This window comes from Coregonus clupeaformis, chromosome 14 (assembly GCF_020615455.1).
Source record: "Coregonus clupeaformis isolate EN_2021a chromosome 14, ASM2061545v1, whole genome shotgun sequence".
Taxonomy (NCBI): domain Eukaryota; kingdom Metazoa; phylum Chordata; class Actinopteri; order Salmoniformes; family Salmonidae; genus Coregonus; species Coregonus clupeaformis.
The window spans coordinates 22,979,362-22,998,595 of record NC_059205.1 but is presented as its reverse complement, the minus strand read 5'-3'; the positions used below and the strand labels follow the sequence as shown (position 1 = coordinate 22,998,595).

The 19,234-nt window shown below is 39.9% G+C and overlaps 1 protein-coding gene across 6 annotated transcripts in view; it reads right to left on the bottom strand.

Annotated features, from left to right (window-relative positions):
* The window catches only part of LOC121581246 (ubiquitin carboxyl-terminal hydrolase 15), a 49,152-nt gene that overhangs the window by 7,142 nt on the left and 22,776 nt on the right, over positions 1 to 19,234 (bottom strand). For all 6 annotated transcript variants that reach the window (XM_041896739.2, XM_041896741.2, XM_041896740.2 and 3 more), the window contains 4 exons: positions 6,007 to 6,231; positions 5,424 to 5,507; positions 4,033 to 4,127; positions 1,395 to 1,583 (listed from right to left, as the gene is read on the bottom strand). In XM_041896739.2, coding sequence (XP_041752673.1) covers positions 1,395 to 1,583; positions 4,033 to 4,127; positions 5,424 to 5,507; positions 6,007 to 6,231 — 593 coding nt within the window. The remainder of the gene's footprint in view (positions 1 to 1,394; positions 1,584 to 4,032; positions 4,128 to 5,423; positions 5,508 to 6,006; positions 6,232 to 19,234) is intronic.

Here is a 19,234-nt window from a genome sequence, read left to right as displayed (position 1 = left end):
ACAGCCTCGAGTCTTCTTGGGTATGACGCTACAAGCTTGGAACACCTGTATTCTCTCATTCTTCTCTGCAGATCCTCTCAAGCTCTGTCAGGTTGGATGGGGAGCGTCGCTGCACAGCTATTTTCAGGTCTCTCCAGAGATGTTAGATCGGGTTCAAGTCTGGGCTCTGGCTGGGCGACTCAAGGACATTCAGAGACTTGTCTTGGCTGAAAAATAGACCACTCCTGCGTTGTCTTGGCTGTGTGCTTAGGGTCGTTGTCCTATTAGAAGGAGAGCCTTCGCCCCATTCTGAGGTCCTGAGCGCTCTGGAGCAGGTTTTCATCAAGGATCTCTCTGTACTTTGCTCTGTTCATCTTTCCCTCGATCCTGACTAGTCTCCCAGTCCCTGCCACTGAAAAACATCCCCACAGCATGATGCTGCCACCACCATGCTTCACTGTAAGGATGGTGTCAGGTTTCCTCCAGACATGAAGCTTGGCATTCAAGCCAAAGAGTTCAATCTTGGTTTCATCAGACCAGATAATCTTGTTTCTCATGGTCTGAGAGACCTTTAGGTGCCTTTTGGCAAACTCCAAGCAGGCTGTCATGTGCCTTTTACTGAGGAGTGGCTTCTGTCTGGCCACTCTACCATAAAGGCCTGATTGGTGGAGTGCTGGAGAGATGGTTGTCCTTCTGGAAGGTTCTCCCATCTCCACAGAGGAACTCTGGAGCTCTGTCAGAGTGACCATCAGGTTGTTGGTCACCTCCCTGACCAAGGCCCTTCTCCCCCGATTGCTCAGTTTGGCCGAGTGCCCAGCTCTAGGAAGAGTCTTGATGGTTCCAAACTTCTTCCATTTAAGAATGATGGAAGCCACTATATTCTTGGGGACCTTCAATGCTGCAGAAATGTTTTGGAAGCCTTCCCCAGATCTGTGCCTCGACACAATCCTGTCTCGGGGCTCTACGGACAATTCCTTTGACATGGCTTGGTTTTTGCTCTGACATGCACTGTCAACTGTGGGACCTTATATAGACAGGTGTGTGCCTTCCCAAATCATGTCCAATCAATTGAATTTACCACAGGTGGACTCCAATCAAGTTGTAGAAACATCTCAAGGATGATCAATGGAAATAGGATGCACCTGAGCTCAATTTCAAGTCTCATAGCAAAGGGTCTGAAAACTTATGTAAATAAGGTATTTCTGTTTGTTTTTTAAAATACATTTTCAAACATTTGTAAAAACCAGTTTTGACTGTCATTATGGGGTATTGTGTGTAGATTGATGAGAAAGAAAAAAAATTCACTCAATTTTAGAATAAGGCTGTAACGTAACAAAATGTGGAAAAAGTCAATGGGTTTGAATACTTTCCGAATAGACTGTATGCATGCGCGAGTGTGTGTGTATGTGACCCACCAGAGGTGCAGCAGCAGCATGTTGTAGAGCTTGTCCTCGCTGAGTGTTCTGGGGACAGTGATGAGGAAGGGCTGGCCAAACAGAGGAGTGGAGGTGTGGTTGTACCCTGACTGCTTGTACTTTTCTCTAAGGTGGACTGGGATCACCACATGGTCTGTGTCCTCCAGCCGGTTCACTGCCACCTCAAAGCTGTACAACAAGGAGAGATTTATTTTTCCCCCCATTAATTTAACCTTTATTTACCTTGGCAAGTCAGTTAAGAACCACCCTCTGCAGGCTCGGCAACAACCAGATGTATCCAGTTTTCAGGGGAAATGGAAAGAGCCTGTGGACGTTAACAAGGCGACACTCCATCTTAATTCCTCCTCCACTTTTACTGGATTGGTTCAACAGTGCAGAAGAGAATCTGTGCTGTTTTTTTTCTTTCTCGTCAGGACCAGAAAGAAAGAAACCCCGCTCAGACGCCTGCTACGTTAAGTTAGTTATTAAGAACAAATGCCACCTCAAAGCTACAGAACTACAGTGGCTTGCGAAAGTATTCACCCCCCTTGGCATTTTTCCTATTTTGTTGCCTTACAACCTGGAATTAAAATGGATTTTTTGGGGGTTTGTATCATTTGATTTACACAACATGCCTACCACTTTGAAGATGCAAAAACATTTTTTTGTGAAACAAACAAGAAATAAGACAAAAAAACAGAAACTTGAGCGTGCATAACTATTCACCCCACCAAAGTCAATACTTTGCAGAGCCACCTTTTGCAGTAATTACAGCTGCAAGTATCTTGTTGTATGTCTCTATAAGCTTGGCACATCTAACCACTGGGATTTTTGCCCATTCTTCAAGGCAAAACTGCTCCAGCTCCTTCAAGTTGGATGAGTTCCGCTGGTCTACAGCAATCTAAGTCATACCACAGATTCTCAATTGGTTTGAGGTCTGGGCTTTGACTAGGCCATTCATTCCAAGACATTTACATGTTTCCCCTTAAACCACTCAAGTGTTGCTTTAGCAGTATGCTTAGGGTCATTGTCCTGCTGGAAGGTAAACCTCCGTCCCAGTCTCAGATCTCTGGAAAACTGAAACAGGTTTCCCTCAAGAATTTCCCTGTATTTAGCGCCACCCATCATTCCTTCAATTCTGACCAGTTTCCCAGTCCCTGCTGATGAAAAACATCCCCACAGCATGATGCTGCCACCACCATGCTTCACTGTGGGGATGGTGTTCTCGGGGTGATGAGAGGTGTTGTGTTTGCGGCAGACATAGCGTTTTCCTTGATGGCCAAAAAGCTCAATTTTAGTCTCATCTGACCAGAATACCTTCTTCCATATGTTTGGGGAGTCTCCCACATGCCTTTTGGCGAACACCAAACGTGTTTGCTTATTTTTTTCTTTAAGCAATGGCTTTTTTCTGGCCACTCTTCCATAAAGCCCAGCTCTGTAGAGTGTACAGTTTAAAGTGGTCCTATGGACAGATACTCCAATCTCCGCTGTGGAGCATTGTAGCTCCTTCAGGGTTATCTTTGGTCTCTTTGTTGCCCCTCTAATTAATGCCGTCCTTGCCTGGTCCGTGAGTTTTGATGGGTGGCCCTCTCTTGGCAGGTTTGTTGTGGTGCCATATTCTTTCAATGTTTTAATAATGGATTTAATGGTGCTCCGTGGGATGTTGGTCACCTTAGTCTCCTGAGTGGCGCAGTGGTCTAAGGCACTGCATCGCAGTGCTAACTGTGCCACTAGAGATCCTGGTTCGAATCCAGGCTCTGTCGCAGCCGGCCGCGACCGGGAGACTCATGGGCGGCGCACAATTGGCCCAGCGTTGTCCAGGGTAGGGGAGGGAATGGCCGGCAGGGATGTAGCTCAGTTGATAGAGCAGCATGGTGTTTGCAACGCCAGGGTTGTGGGTTCGAGTCCCACGGGGGGCCAGTATAAAAAAAAAAAAATGTATTCACTAACTGTAAGTCGCTCTGGATAAGAGCGTCTGCTAAATGACTAAAATGTAAATGTAAATGTAAATGTTAAAAGTTTCTGATATTTTTTTATAACACAACCCTGATCTGTACTTCTCCACAACTTTGTCCCTGACCTGTTTGGAGAGCTCCTTGGTCTTCATGGTGACGCTTGCTTGGTGGTGTTGCAGACTCTGGGGCCTTTCAGAACAGGTGTCTATATACTGAGATCATGTGACACTTAGATTGCACACAGGTGGACTTTATTTAACTAATTATGTGACTTCTGAAGGTAATTGGTTGCACCAGATCTTGTTTAGGGGCTTCATAGCAAAGGGGGTGAATAAATATGCACGCACCACTTTTCTGTTATGAATTTTTTTGAATTTTTTGAAACAAGTAATTTTTTTCATTTCACTTCACCAATTTGGACTATTTTGTGTATGTCCATTAAATCCATTTAAATTACAGGTTGTAATGCAACAAAATAGGAAAAACGCCAAGGGGATTAATACTTTTGCAAGGCACTGTATAGGGTAGGGTGAATGTGTTGCAGATTTCTGCATCTTTTGTAAGTTAAAGGTCGTATTCATTCGGGCATACCGTAGCAAAATGTTTTGCAAGGGAAAACTGAGTGTTTCCTATTGGACAGGTTCAGGTAGTCCCTCCCAGAATAGTCTGTATCTGACACTCACACATAGATGTCGTCCCTCTCCATGATGCTGCTGAGGTTCTCATTGGTGGCAAAGATCCGATGGAACCGATGGTTGTAGATATCTGTTACAATCATCTGAATTTGGAAAGAAAATATAAACATCTTAAGTACACATACAGTGCATTCAGAAAGTATTCAGACCCCTTGACTTTTTCCACTTTGTTACGTTATAGCCATATTCTAAAATGGATTCAATTGCTTTTTTTCCCTCATCAATGTACACACAATACCCCATAATGACAAAGCAAAACCAGGTTTATAGAATATTTTGCTAATGTATAAATAAATAAAAATAGAAAAATGACATTTACATAAGTATTCAGACCCTTTACTCAGTACTTTGTTTAAGCACCTTTGGCAGCGATTACAGCCTCGAGTCTTCTTGGGTATGATGCTACTAGCTTGGCAAACCTGTATTTGTGGAGTTTCTCCCATTCTTCTCTGCAGATCCTCTCAAGCTCTGTCAGGTTGGATGGGGAGCGTCGCTGCACAGCTATTTTCAGGTCTCTGCAGAGATGTTCGATTGGGTTCAAGTCCGGGCTCTGGCTGGGCCATTCAAGGACATTCAGAGACTTGTCCCGAAGCCACTCCTGCGTTGTCTTGGCTGTGTGCTTAGGGTCGTTGTCCTGTTGGAAGGTGAACCTTTGCCCCAGTCTGAGGTCCTGAGCGTTCTGGAGCAGGGTTTTATCAAGGATCTCTCTGTACTTTGCTCCGTTCATCTTTCCCTCGATCTTGACTAGTTTCCCAGTCCCTGCCGCTGAAAAACATCCCCACAGCATGATCCCCACACCACCATGCTTCACCGTAGGGATGGTGCCAGGTTTTATCCAGAAGTGATGCTTGGCATTCAGGCCAAAGAGTTCAATCTTGGTTTCATTAGACCAGAGAATCTTGTTTCTCATGGTCTGAGAGACCTTTAGGTGCCCAGCTCTAGGATGAGTCTTAGTGGTTCCAAACTTCTTCCATTTAAGAATGATGGAGGCCACTGTGTTCTTGGGGACCTTCAATGCTGCAGAAATGTTTTGGTACCCTTCTCCAGATCTGTGCCTCGACACAATCGTGTCTCGGAGCTCTACGGACAATTCCTTCGACCTCACGGCTTGGTTTTTGCTCTGACATGATCAATGGAAACAGGATGCACCTGAGCTCAATTTAATTTAATCCATTTTAGAATAAGGCTGTAACGTAACAAAATCTGGAAAAGGGGAAGGGGTCTGAATACTTTCCGAATGCACTGTACGCCATTCCAGAGCGTACATTTTCATTTAGCCTCTATTTAACCAGGTATACAATCCCTTGAGGTTAAAAACCTATTTTTCGAGGGAGAACTGATTTAGTTAAGAGCAGGACAGACGTGTGTGTGTGTCTTACCTTCTCAGCAGGGACATCAGATAGAGTGGAGAGCGAGGTACAGAGGTCTGATATGTAGCCCACCTTGGGCACAGTCAGTTTATACTGAAACACAGAGAAAGACAAACGCCCATTAAGCTGGGGTCCTAAGACTACCTCATAACTTCATCCGCAGGAACAACATTTCCCCAAGCCCCATGAAGAATGAATAGCTGCAGATTCATTAAATATACACCATGCTTTCAGAAGGTATTGATAAAAAGGACCTCCCTGCAGATTCCATCTGGCCCTATTCAGAGCATAAACTGATTACAAAATACTCAAATCCACTTTAGAGGATATCCATTCAAAAGCAGAGAATATTGTGGGTGACCACAATATGTGAAGGATGACTCATTTCTAGGTAAGCGGTAACAGCTCAGTACCTGTGTGGGTTTGGCCAGGGGGTCCAGACTGACCTTGGTCATATACACTAGATACAAAACAGAAGCAAACAAGGCAAAACGGGGAGGTGCTATCCAATAAGAAACACGTTTTTGTTTTCAGTTGCAAAAGCTTTTGCTACGGTGTGCACTAATGAATACAACCCAGATACTGTAGTTACCTGTGTGGGTTTGGCCAGGGGGTCCAACCTGACCAGGTAGACCTCCAGGGTGCGCTCCTTTTTCATGGGCAGCGGCAGGGTCAGGTAGCAGAAGGGGTCAAATGTGACGGAGACCTTGGCACAGACGGGGCACACCAGGGTGGACTTGAAGAGTCCGTGGAAGATGTCCACGACGATGGAGTCATTCCTCTTGATGTGGTTCTCCCATGCCTCCTCGGCCACCACCTACAGACACACAGAGCGGAGGGAAGATAGTGAGGAACCATTTTTGACACAGAGTGAGAGGGCAACAATGGAGTGTCTGGAGGTACATTACTATGACACTGTTTATTCCCACTACTGGTTTTGCTCTTCTCCTCAGCCACTACCTAGTTACACAGAGGGGAAGGGAAAGACTCAAACTATTTAGATACGGGGTGAAGGGACACATGGAGCGTGTGGTGGTACAACTATTCCCACACCTCCTCGGCAAACACCTACAGTAGTCACACAGAGGGGAGGGATATGGCTGAGAAACCATTTTGACATAAACCAAGGGAACACTATGGAGTGGTACACTGTTTATATTCATTGTTTATACTCTAGAAACATGCCTACAGTCATACTGATATGATGTTTTTATGGTATAATGATGTCATGTCATAGTGTTGTGAGGACAGAGGAAGAGTTAAGAGATGAGTGGTTTGGGGCCATGAAGTCTACATTCCATTATGTCAAGGTAGATTAGTGATGTTTAGGATAGCATGAGTGATGTTTAGGATACTGACTTGGGGTAAAAAGTGATGAACATCAAAGACAGGGAGTGCCCATGGAGACTTGCCAGATGTATGTGAAAGGAAGGAGAACCAAAGGCTATATAAGATAGAGAGTCTTCTTTGTCTACTTAGTTCAGCTGACGAAGGGCAAAGCCAAAATGTATGCACGCATGACTGTAAGTCGCTTTGGATAAAAGCGTCTGCTAAATGGCATATTATTATTATGTCAGTTTGTTAGATGAACCCACGAGCTCGTGATTCAATAAATACTTGGTATGAAATCTCCACAGAATGTCTAAGTATATCCTTGCATCCTTGATTCTTTGATACCTGAGAAACTCATCATAACATATTGGCGTCTAAACGAACAGGATGCAGTTCACAGCTCAACTAACAGGTAAGCAGACTTTCATTTTTTGAATTATGTCAAAATCTGCTTATCTGTGGTAAGGCTTAGCTGTAACGGACCTTTAAAATTCAATATTTTTAAAGGGGGACGATGAGTGGTATTGAATTATGTAAAGGGATGTAAGGAGGAATATATCATTTGACTATTAAATGGTGCTATGATTCAAATTAGAGTGTTCGAAGTAAGGAGTAAATGCAACAGAATAGTGAGATAAGGCGCAGAGCACCTTTAATATGATTTAAAACATTATATTATAAAGAGAGTGGATGATTCCATGGATGGGCTCAGGTAAAGACATAAAGAGAATGGGCGGAAGACACCCTTAATGTATGGTACATTATAAAGTAGTGGGTTTTTAGTCCCGTAGTGTGAAAGACATTACAAAAGAGAGAAATAGGTTACGGACCTTTGATGTGGTAAATCGTCTTACACAGAAGTGAGAATAAATCCCTGTGTAATACTCAAAACGACCAGGAGATGGAGCCAATGACATGTAACATATTGAATCATAGCACCAAAATTTGACATTTAAAGGCGAACTACATTTTAAAAACATTATCAGAAGTGGATTTGATGCAAGTATTTAAATTACTAACATTGAATGTTACTAACATTGCATGGGTGATAATGAATATCCTCAGGAGAGTATTTATAAGGGGTAAATAGAGCTTGATGTTATTGTAGAAAGTAGTGGAAGAGTGTGTTTTCTGGGACAGGCATGGCAGTGTCCTTGGAAATTACAGTCTGTTTTTTTGGTTCCGCTGAGAGAATGAAGGAGAGGATGATTTGGGTTGAATGAGGATTGTTAAACTAACTGAAGGATTATTTGATGTGAGTATCTAGACGTTTCTAACGTTCTATAAGGAGTTGTGACGATTTGGAAATGGTAATGACAAAATCATAATTAGAGTGCCATGTCTGTATTATATTTTTTCACCCAAACGTAGACGTACGTCGTGGCTGAAGAAAGTAATTAATATGGGTTTTCTAAGTTTATACTGTTGTTGGATCATGTGATAGTGGAATAACTTGACCATAAGTAATGTTGTTTTAGACAAAGCAAATAGGGGGTTCAATGTAAATAATTATCATGGTAGAGCTAACGTAGTACAGTGAGGGAACTTCATTTTGTATCAGAGGGTAAGATGAGAAATCATTGTAATGGCGCTATTGGTGGAAATCTATTTATCATTTCAAGGCATGGAGTAACAATCTGCATTTATGAGTGTACATTCTACTGCTGATGTGTTGATTGAATGGGTACGACGGAGTATTTGGTTTGGTGATGTTGAATGGATGATTTGAAGCGTGTGTGGTTTAAATAGCAGGACACTTGTAGCTCGTTTGGTGGATAATGGTGCTTGCAACGCCGGGGTTGCGTGTTCGATTCCCAAGGGGGCCTAGTATAAGTATAAAAATGTATGAGCTCACTAATTGTGGGTCGCTCGGAATAGGAGCTTCAGCTAAATGAGTCAAATGTATAAAATGTTAACGAGTATGGAGAGAAGAGTGCGTGGTAGTATTTTTTGTTGGGCATTGATTAAGGTTTTATTAGATTAAACGAGTGAAAATGGTGAAATATGTCTATAAATAAATTGGATAGTGATAAATGGATGATTTCAATATATGATGGTAAACTACAGAAAGTGTTTGGTGTGGAAGAGTGTGTTAGAAAGGATAGTTGAATAGATCTCATTCATTCTGATAATGGCGGAGTGATGGTTTCATTGCGTGGCTATGATTTTAGTTGATTACAAGAGAAATAGGATATAGTTTACGACGCATGGAGAAGTGAATGTCTTATATCGTAATAGATAAACTGAACCAAACATGACATTACTACGGCAATTTAGGATGGTTAATGTTGTTAAGTTAGTTTTTAAACCCTATGATAGAGGTAAATGCAGAACGCTGTTTGAAGAATTTCAATTTTTGTCTGCGGGTGTTAACCATTGGGGCTTGCTGAAACGTGAGAGCGCTGTAAGGGACATTATGGGTTACGTTAGGTGTACAAGGATCGCGTATTTTGTAGGAAGTCGTTGGGGGTTGAATGTTTGGTGAAATGGCTAGCTAGTTAGCGGTGAGAGCTAGGGCAAGGTTTTCATTAAGTGACGTCACTTGCTCTATGAACTGGAAGTAGTTGCTTTGCTAGTATCGCGGATTGGGTAACGGTGCTTTGAGGGTGAATGTTGTTGATGTGTGCAGAGGGTCCCTGGTTCGAACCCAGTAAGAGACAGAAAGCAAATATTTTACATTGATGCTATTGACATGAATTACTGGTTTCATTGATAACATTATAGGAAAGATGTTGTCCTACCAATCCATGTCGGATAGGATAACATAGTAATTAAAATTGCATATCGGTGAATGGATGTTTTATTGGTTTTGACTATAACTTTAAATTAATTTGTCATCTGATGAGGTACCGTTATGAGGAAAATTAGCGGTAGAGTATGATAGATATTGTAGAGGGTTTAAAAAGTAAGTAAGTTAATCGGGTGATGAGACAGGTTGACTTGATGTTGAATGGGATTGTTTAATTTAAGTAATCATTTATATTTAGGAGAATGAGAATATGTTTAGGTAGTATTGCTTTGTGGAGACGATTTACTAATGAAGAACATGTCTAGATAGTTCAATAAGAAACGATATTTGATAATTGATCATTAGTATTATGACATTATATCATTTGTTTAAACAGCGGTGAATTATGACGATGGTTCATTACTTCTGATAACGATAGGTTGTTTATAGTACGTTGAACGATGGGAGATAGTTGTTGCTGTTGGCCTGATGGATTAAGTAGACATCTTTTTGTGGGTTTTGGATTATGAAACAATAGGTTTATATTTTTAAAAACATCAATACAACAGTTTGCGATGATTAAATTACTAAAAAGGGGTTATAGGTTTATAGTGGAAGGTGTAGTTAACTTAATGAAACGTGTTATTATCTAGTGTCTTCTAAGTGAGAGTTTTTATCCAGGATTGATGGAAGTATCCTATAATATTATGTTAGGGGTAAAGTAGGACACAACGTATCAAACAATTTTTAATCGATGCCGGTGATAAGATATCTAGTCTTACTTAAGTGGAGTACGTGATTGTATTGGATAATGTATGGAATTTTACATTTAGAGGGAAGTTAGGAACAATAAAAAGGGGAAACTGATATTTCCTAAGTTGTTGATACAGTAGTAGTATCTGTAGTAAACGATAATGGTTTATTTCATATGGGATCACAAAGAGCAGAGTTAAGGGTTCAGTAATCATGGTGATATTTAAAGAGGATATGATCTGAAGGGTAATCAATTCAACATAATCATTGTAAACTCAGAGGAATTTTGAGTGGTTTAAATTTTTTGAGAGGTTTTATATAATCTTTTTATGGAGTAGTTATGAGGAGTGACATTGATACAAATGATTATTGATGAGATAGGACTGGGGATATATATATAATGTTTTGTGTGTAATTACTATCTTTGGATTGTTGATTATATGTTAACAACATGCAGGGACGGCCTGTTCAATAGGGCGATATGGGCGACGCACTGCCAAACGGGAAAAGGAAGGGATTTTTTTTCTAATCAATTATATCACGGCAACAGTAGTTATCAGTGTTGTAATCTATACGTCTGATCTGCCACAGTGCCACACTGCCACTAAATGTCGAATCAGGCTAAAGTCGTGCTTCAAATGGCTCCACCCCCTTTTGGGGCGATTTCAGTCAGATTGAAAATCGCCCAGAACTTCTGTCATAGACTCCCATGTAAAATCTATTTTTTTCAAATTTCAGAGCCTTCAATACAATCTCAATGGGTGTCTGTGGGCTTGCACTTACGCTTTCGTCATACGTTACGTAACCATGAACGTAACTGAGGAAAGAGTGGATTGTTTGAAAGAAGTTCCTTTTTGTCGGCGAACAAATTAAGATAAATTGGCAACGAAACAATTAGGACCTCCCAGACCAAATTTAATAATTCAACAGGTTTCTACTAAAGGCGGAAAGTCCTACACCCGAGGATTTTCCAAAAATTGGTACGAACGAAAAAGACATTGCCACTCACTCAACTGGATGACGAGGGATACAGGCTAGCTGTCCGCCGCCACAACAATGAGGTTAGTGTTGATAATCACAAGTTTACTGGATGTGGATATGGTGTAATAAAGGCAGTTTATTCAGAGGTAAATATATCTGGAATCGCGTTCACGGACCCGTTCGTCAAACTCTTAGGGAGCTATAAATTAAGCCCCATTACTTACCATATCAGATAAGAGAAATTGCTGCAGCTACATATATTTTACATCCTGGCCCTACATAGTTCACTATTTGCATCACTTACCAAAATATTACATGTGGTCATATATGCTTGGAAAGTGGAGATGCCATAGAACGTCAAAAAAGTAAACATTGCTGGAGACACATTGCCGTTTTGGAGAAGACATCGCGTTTGCTAGCGAAGAGATTTGTTGTGGCAAATGAACTTGGGCTGGGAATTGCCAGGAACCTCACGATAAGATATATGCATCAGCATTGCGAGTCTCATGATTCTATACGTATTGCGATTCGATACTGTGATTTTATTGCGCACCATATGTCTGTTGCAGAGGGATCAGAAAGCCATGAGAACGAGTTTTGATCAGTCATGGAAATAAAAGTGCTGAAAACAAATTGGCTCCCAATGTGAAAAGATTGAGAACAAGCTATGAAGGAACAATAATGGTGTTTTGGTGCAGGTACAGCCAACTAGCGCTAAAATATTGCGATATTGTCAATACAGTATATCGTAAAGTATCACTATGTAACTCGATTTCTTTCACCCCAATCCCTCAAATTAACGGTAAATAACTGAATTGTTTGCCCCACATTTAGCTAAGATGATTAGCTAGCCAGCTAAAATGTTTTAGTTAGTTAGCAGTCGCATCTACAATAGTTTACTGTCAATAACATGTCTCCAAAAATGACGTGGTGTCTCCAATTGTGTTGACATTTTACAATTGCAATGCGCATCCATGAGTATCCACTTTCTGTAGCTCAGCTGGTAGAGCATGGTGCTTGTAACGCCAAGGTAGTGGGTTCGATCCCCGGGACCACCCATACACAAAAATGTATGCACGCATGACTGTAAGTCGCTTTGGATAAAAGCGTCTGCTAAATGGCATATTATTATTATTATTATTATTATTATCTGAAGAGAGCCCCGAAACATTGTGTGCAGACATTTTATGCAATAAATGAAGTAGGTTCAATCTAGTAGTTCTGATCTTCTGATTGGTCCTGATGAGTTGGGCGAGGTCCCCTGCAGGCTACTGTCACTGTTGCATTGGCTCTGAGTCGGGTTCTCTGTCTTCAAATGTTCAGCCTAAGAGAGGGGATTTTTGTGTGTGTGTGTGTGTGTGTGTGTGTTTAACAGTGATGATGTGTGTGTGTGTGTGTGTGTGTGTGTTTAACAGTGATGATGTGTGTGTGTGTGTGTTTGTGTGTGTGTGTGTCCTCAGAGCAAGAACTCGTGAGTTGGAAGAACTGAGAGGCCTATGGCGTGGGTGTTGTCCTTGGCCACCTGCTGACAAGGCTGACAAGATAGGACCCTTTTGTCCATTGTTATTGGATAGGAACAGAACTTATAACCAGCTCCTGACCTAAATAGATCTTAGCACAACATTTTACTCAACATATCATATTCCATATTCACTATAACAAATATATTTACTACGACATTAGCAAGAACCGCCACATCCTCAGCCGGCTAATCCAGTGTGTGAAGTTTTGCGGAGTGTTTGAGTTAGCTTTGCGAGGCAAAGATGAAACTGAGGGCTCCACCAACCCTGGTAAGCCAACACTTTTGAGATCAGTCAATAAATGCTTCTGGTATTGACTTATATGCTGCCCCTGTCTTCATGTTGTTGCTGGACATATCTTTTTTTAAATGTGTGTAGGTCACCTAAATCATCAGAAAAATTGCCCCTCCTGAGAATTTTTTCAGGAGCCGCCACTGACAACATGTATACTTTCTCTTCCAGGAACATGGGGATTTCTTTATATCTCATTGGGATGTTAAAAAAGTATGTAGGCTAGGTGGAGCTAGTTAGTCTAATTAAGTAGTTTTATTTTTAGGTTGTCATAGGGAGCTACCAAATTATATAAGGCCTGGCCATGTTTGTTTTATTTGTTTTACAAATGGGTTTTTCAAATAAACACAACACACCTAGTATGATGTTTATAAATGGTTGTTATTTTGAGTGTTAGGAGTTTCAACAGGTCAAAGGTGATACGTCTTAAAGGAGCACACACAATGACTTTTATGGAGTTTTTATTTTTATTTTTGACTGAGTTTTGGGTATACATGATTTCTTATGAGAGTAAATGTCATTAGGATTTTATGTACACTTGGGGTACATAACATTTATTAGATGTTTTGAATGGTGGTAATGATTAGTATACTATCAATTCGTTGAATGATTTCAATGACCTCTGAACTCTGTTCTGACTTGCTGGTGTGATCTGATCATCCACACTAGTAATCCTAGAAACAAGGGCTGAGGAATTTAAGATAGTTCATTTTATTGAGTTGAGGGTAATTTATTAAAACTGACTATTGTGTAGTGGTTTATAATTTGATTTTGATATATATGATTTGGGCTAGATAATAACAAGGGAGAGAGAGAGCTATCCTGAATGAGGAGTACCTGTTGATAGTTAAATATACTAATCGTGGATTACTTTACGGGATAGAAGTAAATTGAGGTATTATCAAAGGTTGTCTTTTTTATTTCATTTTTTTAGGCTTTAATAAACAATGTTGGTGTTTTGTTTTTGAAAGCATGAATCACGTTGTGACTCATGTGTTCAAAAAAGGGGGTAGTATTGATGGTATGAGGATTTATTGGTATATTTGCATATCATAGTAAGAATTTGAGCTGTAGTAAGTCATGTGTTATGGGTTAGATTAAATGTTTTAGGGGAAAATGTATTTGTGGTATAAGGCAGAATTTAGAGGAAGCCTTTCTATGACATTAGTGACTATAACAAGCTGCAATAATGTGCACTTCCTAATCTAAAAGGATGATCAGGAATGATAAGAAGAAAGGTTGAAGTAGCATGCTGTGTCTCAACTAACAATGTTATGAATACTTTTTTTTCGAAAAGGTGAAGGCTTTTCTGACAGACCTACCAGGAGAATCTGGACATTTTCTGCAATTTGGAGACTATGTGGTGTTAAAGGATTAATGAAGTCATTGATGGACAACACCCAAGTGGGAAGGTTAGTAATAGGTGTTGATGGCTACCTTGATGGAGGGGCAAGTAAGAGAGAGAGATTCCTAGATCTGTATGTACCATTGCAGGACTTTTCTAACACAAAGGAGGAAGATGGCACTGCTTCGGCGGAGCATTGTTTTGTTTTGTTTGTGTGTTTGTGGAAGCAAGGAATATTGGTACGCTGATAGAAGGACACAACAACAGAGAGATGGTGATAAATGGAGAAGGACTCTGCATGATCATAGAACTAGGGAAGGAAGAAGGTTCATGCATCATCACACAGTCTACACAAAGGAGGTATGGATAGAGGGGAGATTGAACAGGTATCATGTCAACCAATGCTACAGAAGGCTAAGATGAAATTGACGATTAGAGATGAGGATACTGTTGATGACAATTATCAGGTGATGGAGGACGATGTCAGATGAAGGATAATGATGAGATGTGGGTTATGGCTGATTACCTCAGTGGAGGAACAGAGCTATTGACCTCCAATAATTTCAAGATTTACAGATTTTCAGGAATCAACTGGTTGTCATTCCATTCGGTTATATGTATTTAAAGGGTTTATATAATAGAAATTGGGAAGTATATTAGGAATTAGTATTAGGAATAATTGTTAAAGCATAATAATTTGTCATATGGTAAATGTTTATAGGGATTTATTGGTTTAGAAATTAAATCAATTAAATTGTTGTGTTTTTTGTCTTCTAGTGAGGTAAATACAGATGGTATCTTAATGCATAATAAGGGATAATTTGGCATAGAATGGTGTGAACCTATAAATAAGTAAAAGTAACAAACTATGAACCGGCTGAAGATGAATATCAGAGGCGTTGAAGACGTTTTTGTAAAATACCACTTTTACATGCAACTGGTCTATAACAACAAATCGAAGATATCAAAGGATTTTCTCATGTTTTTATATCGAAGGAGTGGGAAAGGAGTCCACCATTGAGTGAGAATGGAGAAAGATCTGTTCAAATGCAACATTTCTCATGTTGTTGGTATAATGGTTGACAAATGGACATTGAAGTTGTGGAGTTGGTGGTAAATCGAATTAGACATTGTAATTGTGACATTGTAATGGGCAAGTCATTTTGAAATATGAAGCTGTTTGAAGAACAACATGAAGAGACGCCAGAAGATTTAAGTGCCGGGTGGAATAAAGGGGTTGCTTGTTGATAATAAAATTTGAATTATCTAAACTTGATAATTTGGGTATATACACTGCTAAATTGATAGTATTAGGAATGCATTGAGATAATGATCTGTATTTATTTTCTGGAGGAGGAGAGTCATAATTGAAGTATGAATGTTTATAATGTATGATAATATAAGTATACATTCTGGAAGTTTTAATATGGAAGTTAAGGTGAGGATTGTGAATGAAATCATGAAGATGTTGATTAATTGGGTTAAAGTATTAACATATTAGTAATGATATAGATTTGAAGTATTGGGTGATATTGATATGGATGTTTAGAGTGGTAAATATCTAGGTTGATTAGCAAGTACTTAATTGGGTACCATCATGGGGTTATGATATTTTCATATGATATGAATTTGGTTGAATTATTAAAGCAGGAATAGTTGAGAGATGTAATGATTTAACAGGGAGTGATAATAGAGTGTTATAATGTGTATGTCATATTAGGAGAACAAAGTCGGAGTTGAATATTGTTTATTTTAACAATCATGGGTTTTTAAGAATTGGGTCTGAGATGTTAATTATTAGAATGGGTAATTGATAATCACATGGCATTGGATGATATTATATTAAGATTAGGATGATATGGTAATTTGAATGCTGTTGAAGTTTTTTTCCAAATGTTTTTTAGTGGTAATTCCATAGGAACATGGATGGCAAGCATTCTAGGTCCTCTAGTGGTCATAGTAATTATTGTAGCCATAGTTATGGGATGTTGTTTTAAACTTTTTAGAGGATTGATTTTAAGATATGTACAAATGATCTTTAACATGCCAGTTATTACAGTTAGAGATGTATCAGTTGATGTTAATGCAAGGAGGGAAAGGAATGATTCTTCTTCTATGTAGTTTTATTCCAGTTCAGATTCCATTGATAATGTTGATTGAGGACAAGGAATGTTAAATTGGAATTGTATGACATGAAATTGAGGGTTACAGGAAGAAGACGAATATCAGTGGATCAGATAGCGCCCCAAGTGACCAGGAAAAGCTTGGGGTTCCTCTGACTGCGCGAGGAGGAAGAAGACGGATGTTTTTGTTATTTTTATAGTCATGTGTATAGATTATAATATTCATGTGACTTAGTAATGAGTATGTATAATTGTTGTGTATTGTTTATGTTTATATGGTAACAATTTATTTCTATGTATGTTTTTTTTTGATTGCGTGTATCAGAAAAATAGGTTATTTTAAAAGGGGGGATAATAATCTATGTGGGATTTTTCCTTATATATATAAAAAATAGGGTTTTGACTACATTGATTATTAGCATGAATATATAGTAGGTAATTATGTGTTTATCTTTTACTCAGACTGAGTTTATAGAGGTTTGAGATCGCATAAGATAGATGACTGAGAATTTATACCTTTGTTGATTAAATATATGGAGAATCAAGTTGGATTCAGGTATGAAAGGTGGAAGGAATCAATTCTCAATTAGCATAGTTTAGGATCTAGTCAGAGATGTGTGTACTACTGATGGGAGAATATTGTATTTTATATTAAGTTATATGTGAATTGTTGGGGTTAAGTCATGTCACTTACCACAACAACAACAAAAAAAGAGTGGATTGATATGATGTTTTTATGGTATAATGATGTCATGTCATAGTGTTGTGAGGACAAAGGAAGAGTTAAGAGATGAGTGGTTTGGGGCCATGAAGTCTACATTCCATTATGTCAAGGTAGATTAGTGATGTTTAGGATAGCATGAGTGATGTTTAGGATACTGACTTGGGGTAAAAAGTGATGAACATCAAAGACAGGGAGTGCCCATGGAGACTTGCCAGATGTACAGTGGGGGAAAAAAGTATTTAGTCAGCCACCAATTGTGCAAGTTCTCCCACTTAAAAAGATGAGAGAGGCCTGTAATTTTCATCATAGGTACACGTCAACTATGACAGACAAAATGAGGGAAAAAAATCCAGAAAATCACATTGTAGGATTTTTTAATGAATTTATTTGCAAATTATGGTGGAAAATAAGTATTTGGTCAATAACAAAAGTTTCTCAATACTTTGTTATATACCCTTTGTTGGCAATGACACAGGTCAAACGTTTTCTGTAAGTCTTCACAAGATTTTCACACACTGTTGCTGGTATTTTGGCCCATTCCTCCATGCAGATCTCCTCTAGAGCAGTGATGTTTTGGGGCTGTCGCTGGGCAACACGGACTTTCAACTCCCTCCAAAGATTTTCTATGGGGTTGAGATCTGGAGACTGGCTAGGCCACTCCAGGACCTTGAAATGCTTCTTACAAAGCCACTCCTTCGTTGCCCGGGCGGTGTGTTTGGGATCATTGTCATGCTGAAAGACCCAGCCACGTTTCATCTTCAATGCCCTTGCTGATGGAAGGAGGTTTTCACTCAAAATCTCACGATACATGGCCCCATTCATTTTTTCCTTTACACGGATCAGTCGTCCTGGTCCCTTTGCAGAAAAACAGCCCCAAAGCATGATGTTTCCACCCCCATGCTTCACAGTCGGTATGGTGTTCTTTGGATGCAACTCGGCATTCTTTGTCCTCCAAACACGACGAGTTTAGTTTTTACCAAAAAGTTCTATTTTGGTTTCATCTGACCATAAGACATTCTCCCAATCCTCTTCTGGATCATCCAAATGCACTCTAGCAAACTTCAGACGGGCCTGGACATGTACTGGCTTAAGCAGGGGGACACGTCTGGCACTGCAGGATTTGAGTCCCTGGCGGCGTAGTGTGTTACTGATGGTAGGCTTTGTTACTTTGGTCCCAGCTCTCTGCAGGTCATTCACTAGGTCCCCCCGTGTGGTTCTGGGATTTTTGCTCACCGTTCTTGTGATCATTTTGACCCCACGGGGTGAGATCTTGCGTGGAGCCCCAGATCGAGGGAGATTATCAGTGGTCTTGTATGTCTTCCATTTCCTAATAATTGCTCCCACAGTTGATTTCTTCAAACCAAGCTGCTTACCTATTGCAGATTCAGTCTTCCCAGCCTGGTGCAGGTCTACAATTTTGTTTCTGGTGTCCTTTGACAGCTCTTTGGTCTTGGCCATAGTGGAGTTTGGAGTGTGACTGTTTGAGGTTGTGGACAGGTGTCTTTTATACTGATAACAAGTTCAAACAGGTGCCATTAATACAGGTAACGAGTGGAGGACAGAGGAGCCTCTTAAAGAAGAAGTTATAGGTCTGTGAGAGCCAGAAATCTTGCTTGTTTGTAGGTGACCAAATACTTATTTTCCACCATCATTTGCAAATAAATTCATAAAAAATCCTACAATGTGATTTTCTGGATTTTTTTCCTCATTTTGTCTGTCATAGTTGACGTGTACCTATGATGAAAATTACAGGCCTCTCATCTTTTTAAGTGGGAGAACTTGCACAATTGGTGGCTGACTAAATACTTTTTTCCCCCACTGTATGTGAAAGGAAGGAGAACCAAAGGCTATATAAGATAGAGAGTCTTCTTTGTCTACTTAGTTCAGCTGACGAAGGGCAAAGCCAAAATGTATGCACGCATGACTGTAAGTCGCTTTGGATAAAAGCGTCTGCTAAATGGCATATTATTATTATTATTATTATGTCCGTTTGTTAGATGAACCCACGAGCTCGTGATTCAAT